At 32.5% G+C, this 21,152-nt stretch overlaps 2 protein-coding genes across 2 annotated transcripts in view; one reads left to right on the plus strand and one right to left on the minus strand.

Annotated features, from left to right (window-relative positions):
- Window positions 1–21,152, plus strand: part of LOC117182026 (6-phosphofructo-2-kinase/fructose-2,6-bisphosphatase-like) — a 110,823-nt gene that overhangs the window by 82,836 nt on the left and 6,835 nt on the right. The gene's annotated exons all lie outside the window — the stretch shown is intronic.
- The window catches only part of LOC117181208, a 243,827-nt gene that overhangs the window by 55,048 nt on the left and 167,627 nt on the right, over window positions 1–21,152 (minus strand). The window contains exon 6 of the mRNA XM_033373771.1: window positions 1,166–1,380. Coding sequence (XP_033229662.1) covers window positions 1,166–1,380 — 215 coding nt within the window. The remainder of the gene's footprint in view (window positions 1–1,165; window positions 1,381–21,152) is intronic.

Here is a 21,152-nt window from a genome sequence, read left to right on the forward strand (position 1 = left end):
TTGCGGCCTCATTCAATTTTTTTTTGTAATTATTTATGTTTTCAAAACCTATTTATTACCTTATTTTATCAAATTCCTTTTTTTCTTATTAAAAAAATTTATTTTCAAAGTACAAGGGTGCTGAAAAATGTCACATTTACACATATGCATTGCAGAATGAAGAAAAACTGAAATTCTCTTCTATAGTTAAATTTTTTTTATTTTTAATGTTACTTATTTCGACTAAAACAACGACTGTATATCCTACCACAAATGGTAAAAATTTAGTTTCTTTGGGTTGAATAACTTTTATCTTTTCATTTTCTTCGTACCTTATATCGGGTGGGGGACTGGTGCCATGCCTCCTCCACCTTACACTTAAAATTGCTCCTATAGTTTTGTGGCAAAATAGTTTTACTTTGTGTTACAATGAGTTTGCGCAAATGTAAGAAATTTATAAAAGGGGGGGGAGGTATTATAGTGGACCTTTAAAAACACATTAAGAAAAAAATTCGGATCTTTTTTAGATGAACTATTATTGCGTATTCATTCTTCTTTCATAACGATGACAACAACGACAAATAGACACCATCTTAAACCTTGGTTTTTGAGATTCAGGTATTCTCGAAACTTAGAGATTAAAAGAAATCCACGAAAATAAAAACTTTGAAATGAGAAAATAAAGTGCTTTTTTAATTATTGTGACAAAGAAGTTTCGACAAAATTGATAATTGATACATATAGTAGAAGTATCAACATTTAAAAAAGTCAGGCCTCAATCGAGTGCGGCGAAATAAAATCTAATTACCCTATTTACCTATTATTTACGACTCTGGAATTTATTATAATAATTATTTATTTATTAACACTTATCTGCAATATTCATAGATAATAGAGTTACTTTCTTATTGTATGATATTATAATTACCATTTGAAGTTCCAATTATTTCTTTTCATCCTCATTAAAAGTTAAGGATTAAATAATTCACGTATTTAATAAGACTATTCATAAATGCAAGCACAGTTCTTTCAACGGTTTGCATTATTTATGATTGCCTTAACACTGACGGACAATTTTAATTTTATAAATAATTTATTGAAATTGAGGAACTTAGGAACTAAATTCTTTAATTTTTAGTCAATTCAGGTTAAATTTTTAATAATTTTTATTGAATAACGATCTTACTTTTTTCGGAAAGTACCACTGATGAAATATAAAGCGATAGGGTTGACACAACTATTGATGAAACTCAGGCAAAAGCCAATTATTCGAAAGGCATGCCAGTAATCATCGTATGTTTCACGTGATGATGGGTAGAAGTGAAACCATAGCATAAATATGTGATAAGGTAAAAAACAGATGAAAAAAATGATCACAAAGGAAATCACCATTTTTCCTGCCTGAAAAAAAATATTATTATGGAATGATATTTTTAGTAAAATTATAATTCAATTTTAAAACGTTATGCGCTTTAAAAAGCTGATATTAAGTTTGTATATTCACATTAAAAATTTTTTGTTTAATAATTATAATGAAAGTTTTTATTAATTAGAAAAAAAGAATGTTTACTTAAAAAAAGTAAAATCTTAAAAGAAGATTCATATTTTCTGTATTGAAGCAAAAAAGTCTCAGTTCTTTATCGAATTCAACTTATTTAATATTGAACTTGGAGTTTGAATAATAGAACTTTTATTTTAGACTGAACCAGAGATAAAAAGTTTCTGAATCGAGGGTGGATTGATTTCTAGGTGAATGGATATTTTGAGTAGCAACCTAACACTTGTCCCTTTGAGAAATAAATTTTGAGATTATGGTGAAAATTCAAAAGATAGAAAATATTTAATATGTTTTATCGCCATTTTTGAAATATGACGATAATTATTTTTTATGACGCCACCATCATAAGTCCGATTTTAAGTACTGTGAACGTTACCTAAAATAGCACTTTTTAGCATAGGGCGTAACATTTTTACTTAGGGTATTTACGGTATAGTATCGACTTCTTACTTCACGCACATTACCGGATTCCTTCTCTGGGCCCTCTGGGGCTTTCAGATTAGGACTCCATGCAACCTACTTACAATTACACAGCCACACAAAAAAAAGTGTGCGGATCTGGTAACAAGACACACGTCTTCCTATAGATTTTGGGGCGCTGAATTCAATTTCGGTATCAAAAATCACCCATCACGTCATGGTTGAGCCATAACCTCAAAAAATAACGAAAAATCATGCACTGAGGCAAATAAATTTCAAAATAATACCAGCGATGCAAATTTTCACTTCAAAAACATGTCGACAACTGTGAAGGATCAACCCTTGCCTGATATCAACTTATTTAACATAACTTTACCCAATAGAACCTGACCTCACATAACCTAAATTAACAGAAATTTATTGAACTACACGTAAAGCTCTGGGACCATATTTTCCCAGTAGCAAATGTGTGCTACATCGAATGGGTCAACTCGAGCCTAACCTAGAAATAAATCTAACCTGGCCTAATCTAACCTCACGAAACACAATTAAACTGATTGTATTGTCCCGTTTTGTTGCCGTACCGTTTGAATCAGCTTGGGCTTAACCTGCAAAGAGGTCAAACCTATTCTAACCTAAAAAAACCTGACCTAACCTAACATAACCCAACTTAACTTCACGTAACACAATTAAACTCATTGTGTTGTCCCGTTGTGTTTGCGGTACCGTTTCATTCAGCTTCGGCTTAACCTACATAGAGGTTTAACCTATTCTAACCTAACAAAACCTGACCTAACCTAACCTAGCCGAATGAATTTCAACCACACGTGTAGCTATGTAAGCGTACGGTTCTCAGTGTTAAATGTGTGCTATATTTAACAGGTTAATTCGATCTTAACCTACAAATGAATCTAACTTAACAGAACCTAACAAAATTTTGCTTAATGCAACACAACTAAACTTAAGTGTTCCCGTTGTAACACAATAAAATTCATTTCATTGTACTACGGGTGGTTAAAAATTTAGACGCACATTATTCATTTGAAGAAACTTAGAACTGCAAGTAGAATTGACCCCATTTCAATTAACCTGACAATGTTTGTATCAATTAAAATGTAGAACTGGAACTTAAACATGCAAATGAATAAGAGTTTTATTCAAAATTTTTTTCTCTGCTTTTCATAGACTTAAGGAATATATTAATACTATCTTTCGTGTTTAAATTTTATCTTGCTTTTTATTGTAATTAAATTGATTTATAGACCTACTTCAGTCTATTTTCTGCCTGCTATAACGTGTCCTTTTATCTTCGAAGCAACGATGCAAAGGGTTACGCTTACGTTTAAGACCTACATTCGTTTCCCTTTTCAACATCCAGCAAAAATCAACCATTATGACCTGGTCCCATCGACCCTGATATCGTTGTTCCATCACTTTTATGTCTTGATGAAAACGTTTCCCTTGTTCTTCGCTGAAACCACCAACATTTTCTAGAAACTTATCCAGATGGGAATCTAGCAAGTAAAGTTTTAAATTCATCAAGCAGCCTAACTTTTTGTAGTTTCTTACCATTTTCGCAACAATATTCTCGTAGTCTGGACTTTTTTTATTACCGAGGAAATTTGCGTTTACTGCTTTAAAACTTTCCCAAGCGTCCATTTCAATTTTCGTCATGTGGCTTACGAAATTAGTATCTCTTGTCAATATTCGAATCTGTGGTCCATCAAAGACTCCTTCTTTCAATTTAGCGTCTGAAACATTAGGGAATTTAAAGGATATATACTTATAGCATTGTCCATCTTTGTCGAACGCCTTGACAAATTCCTCCATGAACCCAAGCTTTATGTGGAGGGGTGGTAGTAAAATTTTTTCTGGATCAACGAGACTTTGGTTGATGATATTATGAGAACCAGGTTTGAATGAATCTCTTAAAGTCCAATGTTTTTTGCTGTAATGATTGGCTTGATATCTGCTATTCCACAGGCATATAAAGCATGGCTCTCTTGTGAAACCCGATTGTTGGCCTAATATCATTGTTGTGATTTTGAGATCACCACATATTTGCCATTTGTGATTCGTGTAATTAAATTTTTCAAGAAGCATTTTAACGTTTTGACGAATCAACGAAAAGTCGCCATTCTTCGTCTCTGTACACATTTTTCTTCAAGTGGTTGATTAGTCCGTTAACGTCAGTGCAGTACACTAAAGACGTCTCTTCGTCTTTAACGAAAAACTTTCTGAATTCTTTGTCCCTGTCGCGATAGAATGAAACTTTTGTCTTTGGCTCTAGAAGATTTCTTCTTTTTAGAAATGAAGCGGCAAATTTAGCGCCGTCTTTCGATAATCCAAGATCTCTAATAAAATCATTCAGTTGTAGTTGCGACACTAATATTGGAACCTTCAATTTCATTTTATGCACGCTATATTCGTCATCTTTTTCGTCATTTTCATCGGAATCATCAGAACTATTTTCTGTTCGATAACTGGTTTCACTACCGTCTCCATGACGTTGACTTTCAACTTCCATTCTATCATCTTCTAAAGCGCTTAAATCAGTCTGGCGTGCATTTTTATTGATTTCAATTGCTCTTGTGACTGTTCACACATTAATGTACGAAATGTTATTTTTATTTTTGGCGTTGAACCCTTTGCCGGAATTCATGCAAAAGTAGCAGTCCTTCGCAATAAAGGGTTTTTTCCATGTGTTTGGTGTAGAGTACTTGCGGTACTTTTCGTTGTTTGAATTTTTTAGACAATACAACATAAGTCTGCAGGAATTGCAAATGACGTAAGGAACCCATTTTGTTTCTTGATGCAGCAATTTACGGTCAAACACTTTTCGTAAAGACTTTTCACTTTCTTGTCGATTGATTTTCGCAAACTGCTCACTTCATATTTACTGCAAATGTAACAGAATAAATCTGAGCTATTCTTGCAGGCATGCGATTGAGAAATGCTTGCGGTTTTTTTCCTTGTAGCATGAGATTCTACACCAACCAAGTGATCCATTGATGAAGAGCTACGGTTGCATGATGACGACGTCGGAGAGCCCGCTTTCCAACCCTGACCAGACGCCGATACTGGGCGTTTTCCCTGCACCGTAACACACTTTTTAACTGTGTCTGCCATGACGGCATGAACGCCATTTACCCAGGGACTCAGCCAATGTGGATTCGTTGCCCACCGTCACCACGTGGAGGTGCCCTGGTTATAGACACAGGCGAATAATGCTAGCAACAAGCGGTTACGAAACTTCAGACATTTACTGCTATTAATGTCAAAATATGAAAGTACGCAAGAACAGGGTTGCCAGCGTAATCGGTTAAGTGAGGTCAGATTTTGTTAGGTTAGGATGGGTTTGACCTCTTTGCGGGTTAAGCTCAAGCTGATTCAAACGGTACTGCAAATACAACGGGATAACACAATCAGTTTAATTGTATTTCTTGAGGTTAGGTTAGGCTAGGTTAGGCTCGAGTTGACCCATTCGATGTAGCACACATTTGCTACTGGGAAAATATGCTTCCAAAGCTTTACGTGTAGTTCAATAAATTTCTGTTAATTCAGGTTAGGTGAGGTCAGGTTCTGTTGGGTAAAGTTAAGTTAAATAAGTTGATATCAGACAAGGGTTGATCCTTCACAGTTGTCGACATGTTTTTGAAGTGAAAATTTGCATCACTGGCATTATTTTGAAATTTATTTGCCTCAGTGCATGATTTTTCGTCATTTTTTGAGGTTATGGCTCAACCATGACATGATGGGTGATTTTTTATACCAAATTTGAATTCAGCGCCTCAAAATCCATAGGAATACGTGTGTCTTGTTACCAGATCCGCACACTTTGTTTTTGTTCACATCCCGTTTTTTCACGTCGACTTCGCACTTAGCCGAAAAAATTCCACTTAGGATCCTTGTATCGAAAATATTTATTGTGCAATTGGAGAACAGATTTGAATCCCAATATTTAAAAAATTCTAGTTAATTCTTGGAAAATTTTTACAGGATTTTGAAAATTGAAAAATTGTTTCAAAATTTGCTCAAATACTGTTTTAGCCACTTTTGAAATATTGGAATAAGTAATAAATTGAATGAAATATTTTATATAGTTTTAAGAATAGCATTAATAAAAGGCCTTTGGAAGGGTGTCCGCACGAAAGTTAGTAACAATGTATTTTTTTTTAAATATATCGTAATTTTATTTTTATAAATTTTAACGTGCAGATCAATAACTTAAAAGAAAATTATAAAAATGAAAAATGGACAGTTTTTATTCAAGCAATTACGTAACTATCCATTTTTACATATATTTAAATAGGAAAATTCGTCTATTATTAAAATTTTATTCTGATCAAAAACTTTTCGCTAGCCATAGCTAAATGCCTCATATTTTGCTCGCTCAGAACCATTAAAACAAAATTAGTTTATCTATAAACATAACAAATTCACTATTTTATATACGGATGTTTGATGGTTGTTTTTACATCCCTTAAATATTCCAAGAAAAAACTGATATTTCCAACACACTTAAAATACGGTTAAATATGGACATGCCGAAGTATACCGTAGAAATTTTTGGGAGGATGTTACTTGAAAGTTAATGTTAGACGCTAAAGGTACATTCAAACAAATGTATGTAATTTTTTTGTTAGTAAATGTCGAGTTTCTTGTTTAAATATTTAGTGGATGTTAAAATATACCTTCAAATAATTTAAATGACTTTCCCTGGTAGGGTATGTTCTTCCATGTATTAATAATTGATTTCCAACTCTAATCGCGTAATAAAAGACCAATGTGAACTCTTTTTTGTTTTGTTTGAAACGTCGTTTCTCTTATTAGAATGTTTAAGGAAGGTTAAACAACACTTCAAAGTAATTTCACCGACGTTACCTGCTAGGATATGTTTCCCACGTTTATTGTAAATTAATTTCCGACACCAGCACTATAATAAAAAAAGCGGCCGTAATTTCAGTTATTTCCAATGTTTATTTCCTTGCATGCACTATTTATTTATTTATTTTCAAAGCTGTTGTCGGGCGAACCCGTTTTTTCATCATAGGCATGGACTAAGTCAAGTGACTGATGAGATGAGGATGTTTCAAGTTAATTCAATAGTATGTTCGAAGTCTTTTGCGAGCGTTGAAGGTGACAACCGTCACACTGTTAAAAACCTTTATTGTGATTTCACAATAAATGTAATGGAAGTTTATTACCAAAACGTAATGTAATTTTGCAATAAATGAAATTGTACCGTCACAATACAGTATCGTGAAATTACAACGAATGTTTTGTAATTTCACAACATCCGAAAAATATGCATCACAATACATGTGTTGTAAAATTATATTACATGTATTGTGAAATTAAATCACGTTTTGGTAATATAATTTCATAGACTTTGAAAATCGATCTGCAGTAGCGATTAGAAGTAGAATTTTTGATTTTTAACAAAAATATCCTTTCGAGGTATGGGGATGATGAATGAGAATTAATAATTTGTTATCAAAAAAAGTTATTCAGTTCGGAGAAAATTAAATTTTGGTAAGACGGTGTCGCGGTATAACGGAATGTTTTTCGCTTTTTTTGCTCTTAAAAGTAATTAAATGTGATTATTTTCATATTTAATTTGACACTAATTGAAATAAATTTGGTTGGTGAATAAAAACCAAACTAGTTACATCACAAAAACTTCGTAAATAAAAAAAAAATAAAAAAAATAAAAAATTGAACACTTTTTACGTTTTAGGTTAAGATCGTACTGGAATTTCACTTTAAAACAATTAATATTTTCATTATTGAGGACTGCTTAAGAACGGAAGTGTTACTTTTAAAACAATTAAATAATTTTTTATCATTTTAAAATGAACTCCGGCATTTTCGTACGCCAGCGGTTTGCCAGTACTGACAGGCCAGTAGAGGCAAGCATTACAAGTCAGTACTGGCATAGTACTGGCCCAGTACTGGAACTCCGGCAGGCGGTACTGGGCCAGTACTGGGCCGGTGGAGTATTTATACCTGGGGCGTTTGCGATCATTTTTGGTGCTGAAAACCCTGTCCTAAATCGAAATAGTAGATAAAATAGGGGGATTTAGAGGGCATTTTTACAAGAGGGTTACTAAGCCCCCGGGACTAAGCCACTTTTACAGGGAGGGTAATAAGCCACTTTCACAAGACGGAGTGTGGATATGTATGACGTCATAAGGAATATTTAGAATCCATCAGGAAGTTTGTAGATATATATCCCTTCCTTACCTACATTGAGATGATTCTGCAGCACAGTGATGTTCATAAATAAATTTGATAAAACATTCTAAGTTTTTTTTCTGGAATTTTTTCAAGGTATCTTGATAATATGATATTGCTCAACTGCGAGAAAGGAATTTTATGTAAATAATTTTAACTGTAAAACATAGTTTATACATAATATGTGTAATACAATTCTGTAAATGCTTTTGAATTTTGAGGGATAAGACGAATAACAGTTTCATTCTTGTTCTTTTCAGCATCACCCGAGAATTGTTTTTCTGTGTTTATCATTTCCGCTGGCATCTTAATTTGAAATTGAAGAATCAGCTGTGAATTTGATTAATTAGAACAATGCAATGTATTTATATATTTTTCAACTCTAATAAGATATCATATGCAATACTTTTGGTTTTAAGTTTGCAAGTAGTGTCATAAGGATTCTTGCTTTGGTGATACATTCTGTACTGAGGATGTTAAAAGAATATCTTTAAAATTTAAAAGATTAAACGACAATATAGGCCTTTATGCATTTCATTAGACTCTGCTTTCGTTCTCTAGAGATCACTTCTTCTTTACTGCTCTTAAAAGTCTGATTTCTTAGTCAATACACTAAAATTTTGATAATCATTCTTTGCAATTATGCTGGATGCAGCTAGCTCTCGACGTAAAATATGTGATAATATACTACAAAAAATTTCTAGACTCGAGAGAGATAACACAGAAAGCATTTTATACCAGGCTTTTTTCCTCGCCAGGCATTTTATTGCTACTTATGTCATACAAGGACATTCGAGATGAGGTCACACGCCTTTGTTATTCTCAGATATATGCTCTTTTTTCATCTCTTATTTGGAAAGGTCCATTTCGCCTATTACACGTTAAAGACTAAAAATAAAATTTAAAAAAAAATGCAAGAGTAATATAATAACATATTTGGAAATTTTCAATCTACACGGTAGGTTTAAAAGAAAATTTAAATCCCACTGACGACCACCCGCAATGTTTTAATGGGATATGTTTTTTGATGAAAATAGAAGTATTTGCCAGAAAAAATGAAAATCCACGATGAAGCACTTTTTTACGTTAATTTTTCTTTTTTTTTAGCAAAAATTTTTAAAAATCGAATGATGATCTATAGCAAATATATTATTAAAGTTTACGAATAAAACATACTTATATCATGAGTATTTTTTATATATTTTTTAAAAATTGTTAAATATGTTACTATATTGTCATAATAGTCAATAAAAAATAAAAAATAAAATTGCAACATATTACTGCTATATAGTTAGTTCATTAATATATTGACGATAGATCACGATTCGATTTTTTTTTTAATTTTTGCTTAAAAAAAAATGGAAAAATGAACGTAAAAAACTGCTTTGAGGCTGATTTTCATTTGTGTTGGAAAAAACTTCTATTGTTGCACTTACATTTTTTGAAACCCACCTTGTCTACTGAGGCTACTGTATAATATAGTTTATAGAAATCGAGGATAATTTATTTCTTCCTGCTAATTAATTAAATTGGTTCGTGTCCCTGCTAAGTTTCTAGAACATTCTTTATGACGTTAACAAATTATACTCCGTAATTTTTGAAAAATTATTTTTTCGTAAACAACTTTAAGGTTATTATCAAGGACGCATTACATTTTTCGTTGTACAAAAATTAGACCCGAAAGTGTCGATTGTAGTGTAGAATCTTCTAGCAAATTAGGGCATTTCAATAGCCTAAGCATAAACGTCTATGTCTTAAATAAAGAAAAAGCAGTTTCAAGAAAATTCTACAAGTGTACACCTTCTTATGATGGACAAAACAAAGGATAAATAATAATATGAGTGCCGAAGAAGTTGTCCATGAAAACATCATCTATCATTTCACATGATTCAAGAAACTTACCATTGCTGTGGATTATCACTGATACCGATACAGATAATTCATGAAATATAAAAACTGCATTTTCATAGATTAACCCGTGTAGAAATTGCCCTATTTTGGCCTATTTTTTTACACAAATGGGGCATTAACATATAAATATCTGTTATTAACTATAAACACACTCTTGTTGTTCCGAATTAAAAATGTTAAGATGACTCCCACATAAGAATAATATATAAAAAAAAATGTTGTGGAGTTTTGCGGAGACTTGTCCCAAGTCGGGAATTCACGAGAGATACTCTGTTACGCCACACATTTGCCCTATCGCGCTCGTATGACGTTGAAGTTTGTCACAGACATGGATTTCAAAGTTGTGTAATTAATTTAAAAAAAAACTAAAAGTCACATTAAACAAGTAAAAACACGTCTGCATTCGTCTCGGAAATATCTCGGTGTCCATTTTTTTTAAACAATTTTTTAACAATTACGTCATTTGTTACTTTTCTGCAATTGTTATAAACAAAGTATGCATCGGATCGAAAAATCAAGTACACCAATGCGTTCCTCTCGAAAAAATCTAGATGTTCATTTTTTTGTTTCTTCGTAAACCCATTTTTTAAACAATTAGAGCATTTGTTGTACAGCGCTCAGTTGCTCCGTGTCCGTAGATGTGGATTTCAAAGTTGTGTAATTAATTTTAAAAAAACTAAGAGTCACATCAAAAAAGTAAAAACACCTCTGGATTCGTCTCAGAAATATCTCGGTGTGCATTGTTTGTTTTTTGTTCTTTTAAATACAAATGTAACTCTTTTTTTTGCATATTTCATTACTTTTCGTTGAAATTTCAACCCTGGTTGAATATTAATTTGATTAACTGAAAAGTAAACTATTCAATTTTTGGGTGACAATGTATCTGCTTTATTTGAAATGGACTATAATTTAGTTTCAAAACAGAATAGATTCAAATCTTAAGCTTTCGAAATTAGAGTAATTTACAGACAATATGTACAAATAAGTTCAATGCGGTAGTAGTCACAATGGATCTTAAGTATACACGCCCACTCGTCTAAGGCGCTGAAAGGTAACAAAAAGACAGGTAACTCGCCGGACGCCTGGGGGAGGGGGAACGTCTAATTCCCATGCTAAGTGGCCCACATTTTTATTATCTAATTCGTATTATATTATTTATGACTGCTCAGCATTCTATATACACTTTACAATTCTCAAGATTCCTCCAATGTTTACATTGTTCTAATATTCTGAAATAGATCTATTGTGATTGGAGGTCTCTTCGAATATATATTGGGATACATTTTGCCAGACTGTTTGACAGGTTGTTTTTCCCTTTTTTTCCTTTTGAATATTAAAGGTGACCTAACCTAAAGAAATACATGCCAATTATCTGTCAAATGATTATACGATATTATATATTATACTCGTATCTTAAAAGGCTGGCGTGCCTGAGATATCTAAACTGGACATTGTAAACAGAAATCGTAAATTTCATTTGCCAAATTCCCCGAGATAAAGTTAAGCCGTTGTCCCTTTTGGTTCCATTTTAAAAATATCCCATGGAATTTACAACTCTAAAATTCGAAGATTACAAAAAATCTTTGATAAAAATAAAATTCTTTCAATTTTATCTGTGTAATATTTGTCTTTTTTGTTAGAAAAAAAATATTATATATTCATTATACGAATATTAATTTGGTTGCAAATTTAAATATTTTCAATTGAAAAGTCGTTTTTTTTCTTTTAAAAATTGATTTTTAAACTTAAAGTTAAACTATTTTATTTATGTTTGCACTTTTTTTGTAGCTGACAATTCTATTATTTGGTTACAAATTCATATGTGAAAAAGTATTGTTTCTTGACAGAAGATTATTTTTCTTGCTGGAACCCGTGCAGAAATTCCAATTTGGATCTGATCGGGGCCAGATCGGGCAGAATTTGGCCCAAATCAGGCTATTTAGATGGGGCCAGACTCGAAATGAAACGCGATGCCCAATCGGGGCCCAAGCGCTGCGCCCAGAGATAATCATACCTGGCCCCGATCGGGCCCATATTAATTTATTTTTCTTATTCTTAATTAAAAGGGATTCTTAAATGAAATAATATTAAAATCTAATATATCACCTCCTTAACTGAAATTTGAGAATATAAAAATCAAGTTATCTAACAGATTGCGACATGAAAAAATTAGAGTATGTCAGACACTTTTTCTCGAGCAAACGAAAAAAGTCAAACGACGCAACATAACAGCCAGCATTTGTGTATGCTAAACCATTTAAGTATTTTGCAATATATTTTTGGTTTTAATTTCTAAATTGAAGTTGCTTTCAATTTTTATATTGAACCTAATTGTGGAAAGTATCAAATCACCTAAAAATACGTGAAAATAAATATGTTTATGACGTCATTGTTGATCTAATTCGTTTTCACATTCAACAAATGAAATATTACTTTTGCTACGTTTCTTAAAAATAAATAACCTCATTTCGAGGTTAGGTTTCATCTAAACATTCTTAACAAATTTACTTATTATAGTCTTCAACACGTAATTCAGGAATATTTTGAAGTATACTATAACTATGCATTCGTCTTGTGCTCACTTTTGGCATTTTTTCCCACTTATTTTGTCACTTTTCCAAATAATAATGGAAATATTTTTGACGCTTGACATTTTAGGTTGAAACTTAGGCGATTTCGAGTCAACCCACTTTAGTCCCCGAAATTAATGAAGCGCCATCTACTTGCAAGCTTGGCTGTGAAATCGGAGTGTAGACGGGGTCAAATTTAACAACCACAAAATTGTGTGCCCGATCTGGACCAAATCGGAAATAAGGCAAACATTTGGCAATTTCTGCACGGGAAACTTCACATAAATATTTATATTCAACTTTATTATTAAAAATTCAACTATTTTCTTGATTTGAAAATGTACATTCTTATTGAACATTGATATTTCCGAGTAAAAAAATGGACTATTTTGTATAAAACTCGTCATTAGTCTTCAAAATATTTTTGAAAAGATTTATACAGATTTCCAAAATTGTAAAAAAAATCTAAAAGATTTTGAAGCATTTTCCAAAATTTTGCAGGTTTTATTAAAAATTGTAAGAAAAATTCGAATCGTTTTAAACAATATTCAGAAGTTTTGAAAGAATTTAAACAATAATTCACTAGGTTAAAAGTTTTTTTGTTTTTTTTTTTTTGTATTTTTACTTTTTTGATGTGACACTTAGTTTTTTAAAATTAATTCCACAACTATGAAATCCATATATACAGACACGCAGCAACAGAGCGCTGAACAACAAATGCTCTAACTGTTTAAAAAATGGGTTTACGAAAAAACAAAAAAATGAACATCTAGATTTTTTCGAGAGGAATGCATTGGCGAACTTGGTTTTTCGATCCGCTGCACACTTTGTTTATAACAATTGCAGAAAAATAACAAATGGCTTTATTGTTTAAAAAATCGTTTAAACAAAAAAACAAAAAATGCACACCGAGATATTTCCGAGACGAATCCATAGGTGTTTTTACTTTTTCGATGTGACTCTTAGTTTTTTTTTAAATTAATTACACAAGTTTGAAATCCATATCTGTGGCAAACTTCAACGTCGTGCGCTCGTCAAGGGACGTTTGGTCAACCTAATCTAGTTTGAATGTTTGGTGAAATTATATATGGGTATTTCTCAAAAAGTTGGCCACTTTGGGGAGTATAGTTTCTGGGAAAAAATGTTCTTCGAACAGACTGAAATTTTTTTTATATTGTAGTACTCACTATCAGGTAACAAAAAATAAGCGTGACCGCGAAAAAAATCATGAATGATTATTACAAAATCATATAACAATGTTGGGAATGCCTCATATACTCTGCACGTAGTAAAATCGTGCAAATTAATTAGTTCTCAGTCGATTTACATAAAATTAAATAAAAATTTAATAAAATATAGTGTTGTACCACCTTGGCATTGACTTTCTGTTGCTTTTCCTAGAAATTATTAAGAAAAAATAGGATGCACCATGATTTATTCAAATAAACATCAACTGATCTTAATAACAACCTTTACATTTCGTTGTTGGGTGAGTCAAAATAACTTTTTTAATCCCATTATCACTTTTGCCACACACTCGCGTCAGAACGATTCTTTTTCAATCACAATTATTTATCCACTGCACCGTCGTGTATTTGAAGTCCAAGGAATTCTCAGCGGTGCACAAACCATGTATGAAAAGTAGCGGTTGCTACCCCAACTGGCGGGGTGGGGGGAGTAACGAAGAGGTTGGGCGGGTGGGGTGTGGGTTTGAGTGAGGTGTACTGGAAAATGTAGATTTTACTGAAAATAATACTAAAAAATTCATAATTTTAAGTAAAAATGAAGAAAAAGCGTTTTTTTCATAGGAAAATAGCCCGTCGCTACCCCGGTGCCGGAGGAAGTGTGCACCCCTTGGCAGCACCGGATTAACATTTTTCAGGGCCTGGGGCTAAACCTCGAAGGGGCCCTCTTAAGGGCAGAGAAAATCCCAATTTTGCTGTAACGTAGGTAATTTTCTGGGGTCAGGGGTCCCTCAGCCCCCTGGGGCCTGGGGGACTAGCCCCACCATGCCCCTTAGTAAATTCGGCGCTGACCCCTGGGAATACTATCTCTTCACGTTCCGTCACTGAGGTACAACTAACCTCGAAACTCGAAACTGGGACCGACATGACATCTCGCATACGAGAAATTTAATAATATTTCATGTTTGTGCGTATAAAAAATAATCTTATAAATTTATTTAAAATCAATATTTGTACATTTTTACTCGCTGAATCCAAATCTGACGTACGCGTGCCTGAGAGCATAGTTTAACTAATTGTTTAAAAAGCTATATTGACTATTTAATTATCTACGGGTGAAATTAATTAAAGAACTATCCGAATAACAAATCTCACCCAAATTTACATTGATATTAATATTTTTCTTATATGAAAACCAATTAAATATGCGTGGGACCGACAGGACATGAAAAAGAAGGACTACTTTAAAATTTTTTGTAGTAATCGATAAAACAAAAATCGAAATTACAAAATGTATTTTTTTATACTTTTATTCATACTAATGATACAACTTGTGTTGAAGAGAGATTAATTACGGTAAGAGTAGTTTAATGTTGCTAAGATCCGAGAAAACTCGTACTGGGGACACGGGACCGACAGGACATTTTTTATGGTTTTTTATTTTTAGCTACAATTAGAAATAATTAAAATTCATCAAAATAAGGAAGGTTTTTCCTCAAGGTGAGCTCCTATTATGAGAATTTTTTGTATTGCCCATATCTTCTTTATTATTGATTGCAGAGCTTGGACACAAAATGGCCAACTTTTTGAGAATCACTCACATATCGATGATAAAAGTATTATTTTCTGTAAATAGTTTTTTATAAATATTTTGTACGCTGACAGCTGAAACAAAATTAATATGAAAAAAATCACTTTAGGCCTAGATCGAATACGTGTTAAGAAACATCATGCAAGACAAGAAAACTTAATTTTTTTTCATTGTGTTCATGAAAATAAAAATTTACATATTTATATCTAAAAAAATTGTACTCGCCCAAGAAGAATTTGAATTTTATTATTAGTAGTTCTATAATATATACTGGGCGTATGCAATGCGCAATTTTTCTTTTATTGTTCAAGTTTTTAAAAAATTTGGAAACTTACATTAACACAAGTGGAAAAAAATATGTATTCAGTCAATTTTTTAGATTTCAGAATATTAACTTAAACATAAACCGTCCCTATCCAACATTTTTTGTAGAAACTATTCGAGAGTCTGAACAAAAAATACGATTGTTTAGTAAAGTTATCAAGTTTTTGCATAATTTAAAATGTTACAATTTAAAGAAATTTCTACAATTTTACTGGTCTTGAAAACGGGTTTTTTGCAGCAGCAAAGACTGAAAAATTATAATATAATGTGTACTTTCAGTAGCATTATACTAAATAAAATAAATTTTGTTTTCTAAACCTGGTTTTTGTTTATTACTATTATAATTCAGAAAAATAGGACATAGCTCAGGAAAACTGGAGAGGCCCTAACAAGTTTGCCCTAAGTAGGGCAAAAATCTGCAAAAGCGTTACACGCCATGTATGCCCCTTGTCATTTGACCCAACCAGGGCCACGCCAAAACTAGGGAACACTGGTCAGTGCCTTACCAGGCCCACGTTTATATTTCTACACAGGAATTAATTGCTTCAATATACATTTGTAAGTTCATTAGGAAAAAAGAAAAACATACATAAGATTGATAAAAATCTTACAGCTGTATTCAAGTGTGAGATGTACATAACATAATAAATATGAGAGAAAAATTTATATAAACATACATTAAATCCAAAGTACATAAAAGTGGGTAGTAACACAAAACTCTCGTTTAGGATTTTTAAGTTATTTGTTAATAAGAAGAATGAAATAATGTTAGAATTATTAATTCAGAAAAAGTAAGTTTTAACTCATAATAAATTATGACAGGAAGGCATTGGGCATGTGCAAAAGAGAGAACCATGTGGTATAGTTGACCTATAAAAGAGAGAGAGAGAGAGAGAGAGAGAGAGAGAGAGAGTAGCACTTTAAACCTTTCGAGCACCTTTCGAGAGAATAAGTAGCACTTTTTTAAAATACAAAATGAATGATTTTGTAACATTTGCAAGATTCTAATTTAAATCTTTAACGTGTAATAGGCAAAACTGACAAAATATTTCTCGAGTCTCGCAATTTTTTTAAGGTTTTGAATTTACTTTATGAGCAGTAAAAAAGAAGTGATCTCTAAAGATCGAAAGCAGAATCGAGTGAAATACATGCAGTCTTATATTGTCAGGGCATCAATCTTTCTGAAATAAAAACGTTAAACACGTCTGAATATTATCTCCGATTTTTAATTCTCGATCGATACTTGATACCAGAATAAAGAGTTTAGAATCCTGAACATATGAACTACCATAAGAAATACTTTATTTCTTCAACACCTTTCTTCCTATTTTATTCAAATATTTGTTAATCCTCGAAAAACAAGGTGGGGTGTTTAGGCACCCCAAGGGACTATTTTCGCGCATGCACTAGGCCCATAGCGTCTCAGGGGGGCCAGGATCTCAATAGCCTCATCTTCAGTCATCCTCTACACGTTGGAATGGATGAGGGTCACTAAGTCATATTACAGATGTTTTGAGAAGCCATAATACGAATTTTTACTCTATACTTTGAAATATATGATACGTATTATTGTCACGTTTTGAATTATTTTAGTATGTTGTTTTTTATGCTGACGTTTATTTACCTGCATTTTTTGCTCAGTATATTATTTACGTTACTGTAAGAAGTTATTTAATAATTTATTATCCTTTATGATATACATTGTGCGTTAGGGACTGCGTAAATAGCCTTTGTGTTTCCTAAAACTGAAAAATCTAAGAAATAGAATTTTGACGTTATAATTTAGCAGAAAATGATTAAAAAAGCCCTTTAAATAATTTTATAATGTTTTAAAATATTTTATAGAGAATATTATACCATACGTCATTCGTAATGTGTTTCAAAACAATTGGGGTTTAGAGACACCCCACCTTGTTGTCCATGAGACTTTGTTTCCCCTTCCTGTTCGAGGGTTAATTTTAATTTTAATTATATCTTCCTCTTTATATTTAAGTTCTAGAAGATTCTAGATTCAAGAAGAATGTTTCTCACAAATTATATGAGCACTAAATAATGACAGGAATCCTAATAAGAATCCTAATAACATTGATTGTAAACTTAAAAACAGAAGTATCACATACGGTATCTTAGTAGAGGTAAGAAGCATATATATTCCATTATTATGATTAAATAAGCAGATCATTCTTAAATTTGAAATTAAGTTGCCTATGGAAATGATAATCATAGAAAAATAATTCTCGATAGATGCCAAAAACAATGAACATGAAACTGTTATTCATAATAACTCTCGAGCTTGAAAAGTGTTTACATAATAGCATTATATATAGTATGTATCTACTATGTTTCACAGTTGAAATTTATCACATAAAATGCCTTTCTCGCAATTGTGCAATATCATATCATCAAGATCCCTCGAAAAATTTCAAGAAAAAAAAACTTAGAATGTTTGATCAAATTCATTTATGAGAATCACAGTGCTGCAGGCAGGAACTGAGAACGAATCATGAGCAGGCTAAATATAGGTTTAAATCCTTGCTCTTTGAATACGAAACTCCCAAGTAAAACTACTTCTTATAAAACGGTCAATGTCCCTCTTATCACAGCCCCTTATAACAAAAACAACTTAAGATAAGTTTCGAAGTAATTGTTCTTTTGAAGTTCAAAACCTTTTGGGTTTTGAAATTTATACTAGAATAATATTGATAATATCTAATAATATAATAATAATTTAATAATATTTAATAATATACGTGACAAATGCATCTTATATTCTTCATAATCTTAATATATGTAAATAGGTATTTTTCATCTTTTGACGGAGAATTTTTTTTTAATCAATTGATTTCTTATTGCTTATGATCTCAGCAAAAACATTATGTCTATTCTCCACGAAAAATATGTATGATGCAAAAAAGCTCCGAACGTAAAAGTATACCAGTTATTTTCTTTAATAACTAGTTACAGTTACGTTAATTAGGAAACAATTGTTACTATTTAGTATTTACAGTTAAGTAACTTTAAACTGTAGCTATAGCTTAAGTTATTAGATAAGGTTACTTCAAGTTACCTAAAAAGTTACTATTTTCACTTTCTTAACTTCATAAATTACAAATTTAGATAAATTTATGATAATAATTCATAAAAAATTGATTTCAAAAGATATGAGCATTAGTTAGAGTAGATGAAAAAATGTATTTTGGCAAGTGACGAACTATATATATGTACAATGAAATTCAAATCAATGAACATGTGACTCAAGATATCCTGCGTACAAAACTGCTAGTTCCAACGACTAATTTTAATCATTTCGGTTCAAAATACCCTACATGTGTTTCAGTTTGGGAGGGTTACACTCCGTTTCCTTAACCTGCACTGGTGTGCAGGATAAAAAGACTGGTGTGCGCAATAAAAATTAACCATACGTGAGCTCTCCGAAACCTCAAGTTTCGTTTTAGAATTGTTCGAAGTACGAAACCTAAAAGAGCAAAACATTTTGCTCTCAGTCCCTGGCCGCAAACTCATACCAATGCCGATCAGGTAGGAACCAATATCTATAAAGACCCTGATGGAGTCTAAAAATTCATGATGAAGTCATGCATATCCAGACTCCATCTTGTGTAAGTGGCTTATTACCCTCGCTGTAAGTTTCTCAGTCCCCCTTGCTTAGTGGCCTTCTTTTAAAATTAGCCAAATATTGGATGCATCAGTACCCACCTTTTATTGATATAACCTTATCTGCAATGATACCTGTAAGGCGTTTATAAATTGATGGAAAACAAGCTACTGGTCGCAATTCGAGAGAATTTTTAGGTTTTGTCTTTTTGGGCAACATATACGTAGAATCCTGGATCATAAAGCTTAGCATCAGATCTGGGTCTTTGATGATCTTCGAAAAACACATTGCCCACGCAGTATGCACACTTATCAGATACTTGTACCAGAAGTTGTGCACGATGTCTGGACCTGGTGCTTTCCAATTACTTTATCTTTTAAAACCACTGAAAAATCTAAATCTGTGATGTTAGTCAGCTCCATTTCAGAATTATTGCTATCTCTTACCTTCTCTATTTGGAACCACGAAGCGTATAAATTCCTATTGTTTGTTTTTATCCATATGCCCGACCAATAGTTAGGATTGTATTTCAATTGAAGGTATTTAGTGTCTTGCTGGTTATTTTGCTTTACGCTCAGTTCACGTTAGAACCCTCGTTCATCTGTCTGAAAGGTTCGATTTTCTTGCCTTCTTGCACTACTTTTCTTGTAGCGATGCAGTCTAGTAGTAAGAAATTCAAGTTTCTGCCGTTGGGAGTAAAAAACATTATCCAATATTGCTGGTATCAATGTCTCGATGTACAGAGTGTGGATGATATGAATAACATGGGTTATCAGGTTTCTAGTTCTCTTGCCTTTTTTATATTGAGTTGATCGACTCAATTTGCACATTACTTTACTCACATCCTTTTTCACACTAAGCCTAATGGTAGATCTTGATACCTTCCTAGGTCAAAGCCTGCATTCATAGGCCTAGTTCTAGTTCTGTAGATTAGTTATAATGCCCTTTATCTTAATCATAATAGAGACTGTCCGCTGCTTACGGTTTGTCGTAGATGTTCTTGCTGGTCATCACCACCGTCCCGCATACTGCGGCTGCCAGCGATGGCTCCAGGAGCGCCCCGACGGTTCTCGGAACGCGACAAGCGTTTCAAAATACACAACATACTCCCTATTAAAAGTGATGGGTTTTGGTGTTCCTTTAAGTCCCTTTTCTCTTCGTTTTCTGCCTATCTGTTATGGGAAACCCTGTCAGTAGCAATGCTACAGCCGACATAGCCGTCAGATTTTTGACTTGTTCACGGGTGAGCCCGGCTTTTTATCATAGCCACAGACTAAGTCAAGTGACTGAGGAGCTGAATATATTATAAGTTAATTTAATACGCTGTTTGAAATCTTTGCAATGATGTAGGTACAAAATTATGAGCATGGTGTAGTTTGGAGTCCACCTTTTACTATTATATTATATAATATTATATTATATTTTAGGTGATATGAAATATATGTTATCAATTTGTTTTAAGGGTTGGATAATTATCTCATTAATGTTCAAACATAATGAAAAAATCCTGGTAAATTCTTGACTAAGTATACCTGAGTGGAGAATATAATTAATGCAACTGCAACCTTATTTGTGGGTAAATAAATTCTTAGTTCGGTTGAGTACTTCAACCATTTAAGGTAACTAAGAAAAGTACCTAATCCTGGATACTAAAAGAAGATTAAAAAGAAGGTCTCCTACTTAATTTACGTAACAGTTCAAGGGGGAAGGAAGCTTTCGAGAGATTTTATACGATTTGTTACGATAGAGGAGGGCCGTGGGGGGG

This window comes from Belonocnema kinseyi, chromosome 10, assembly GCF_010883055.1.
Source record: "Belonocnema kinseyi isolate 2016_QV_RU_SX_M_011 chromosome 10, B_treatae_v1, whole genome shotgun sequence".
Lineage (NCBI taxonomy): Eukaryota > Metazoa > Arthropoda > Insecta > Hymenoptera > Cynipidae > Belonocnema > Belonocnema kinseyi.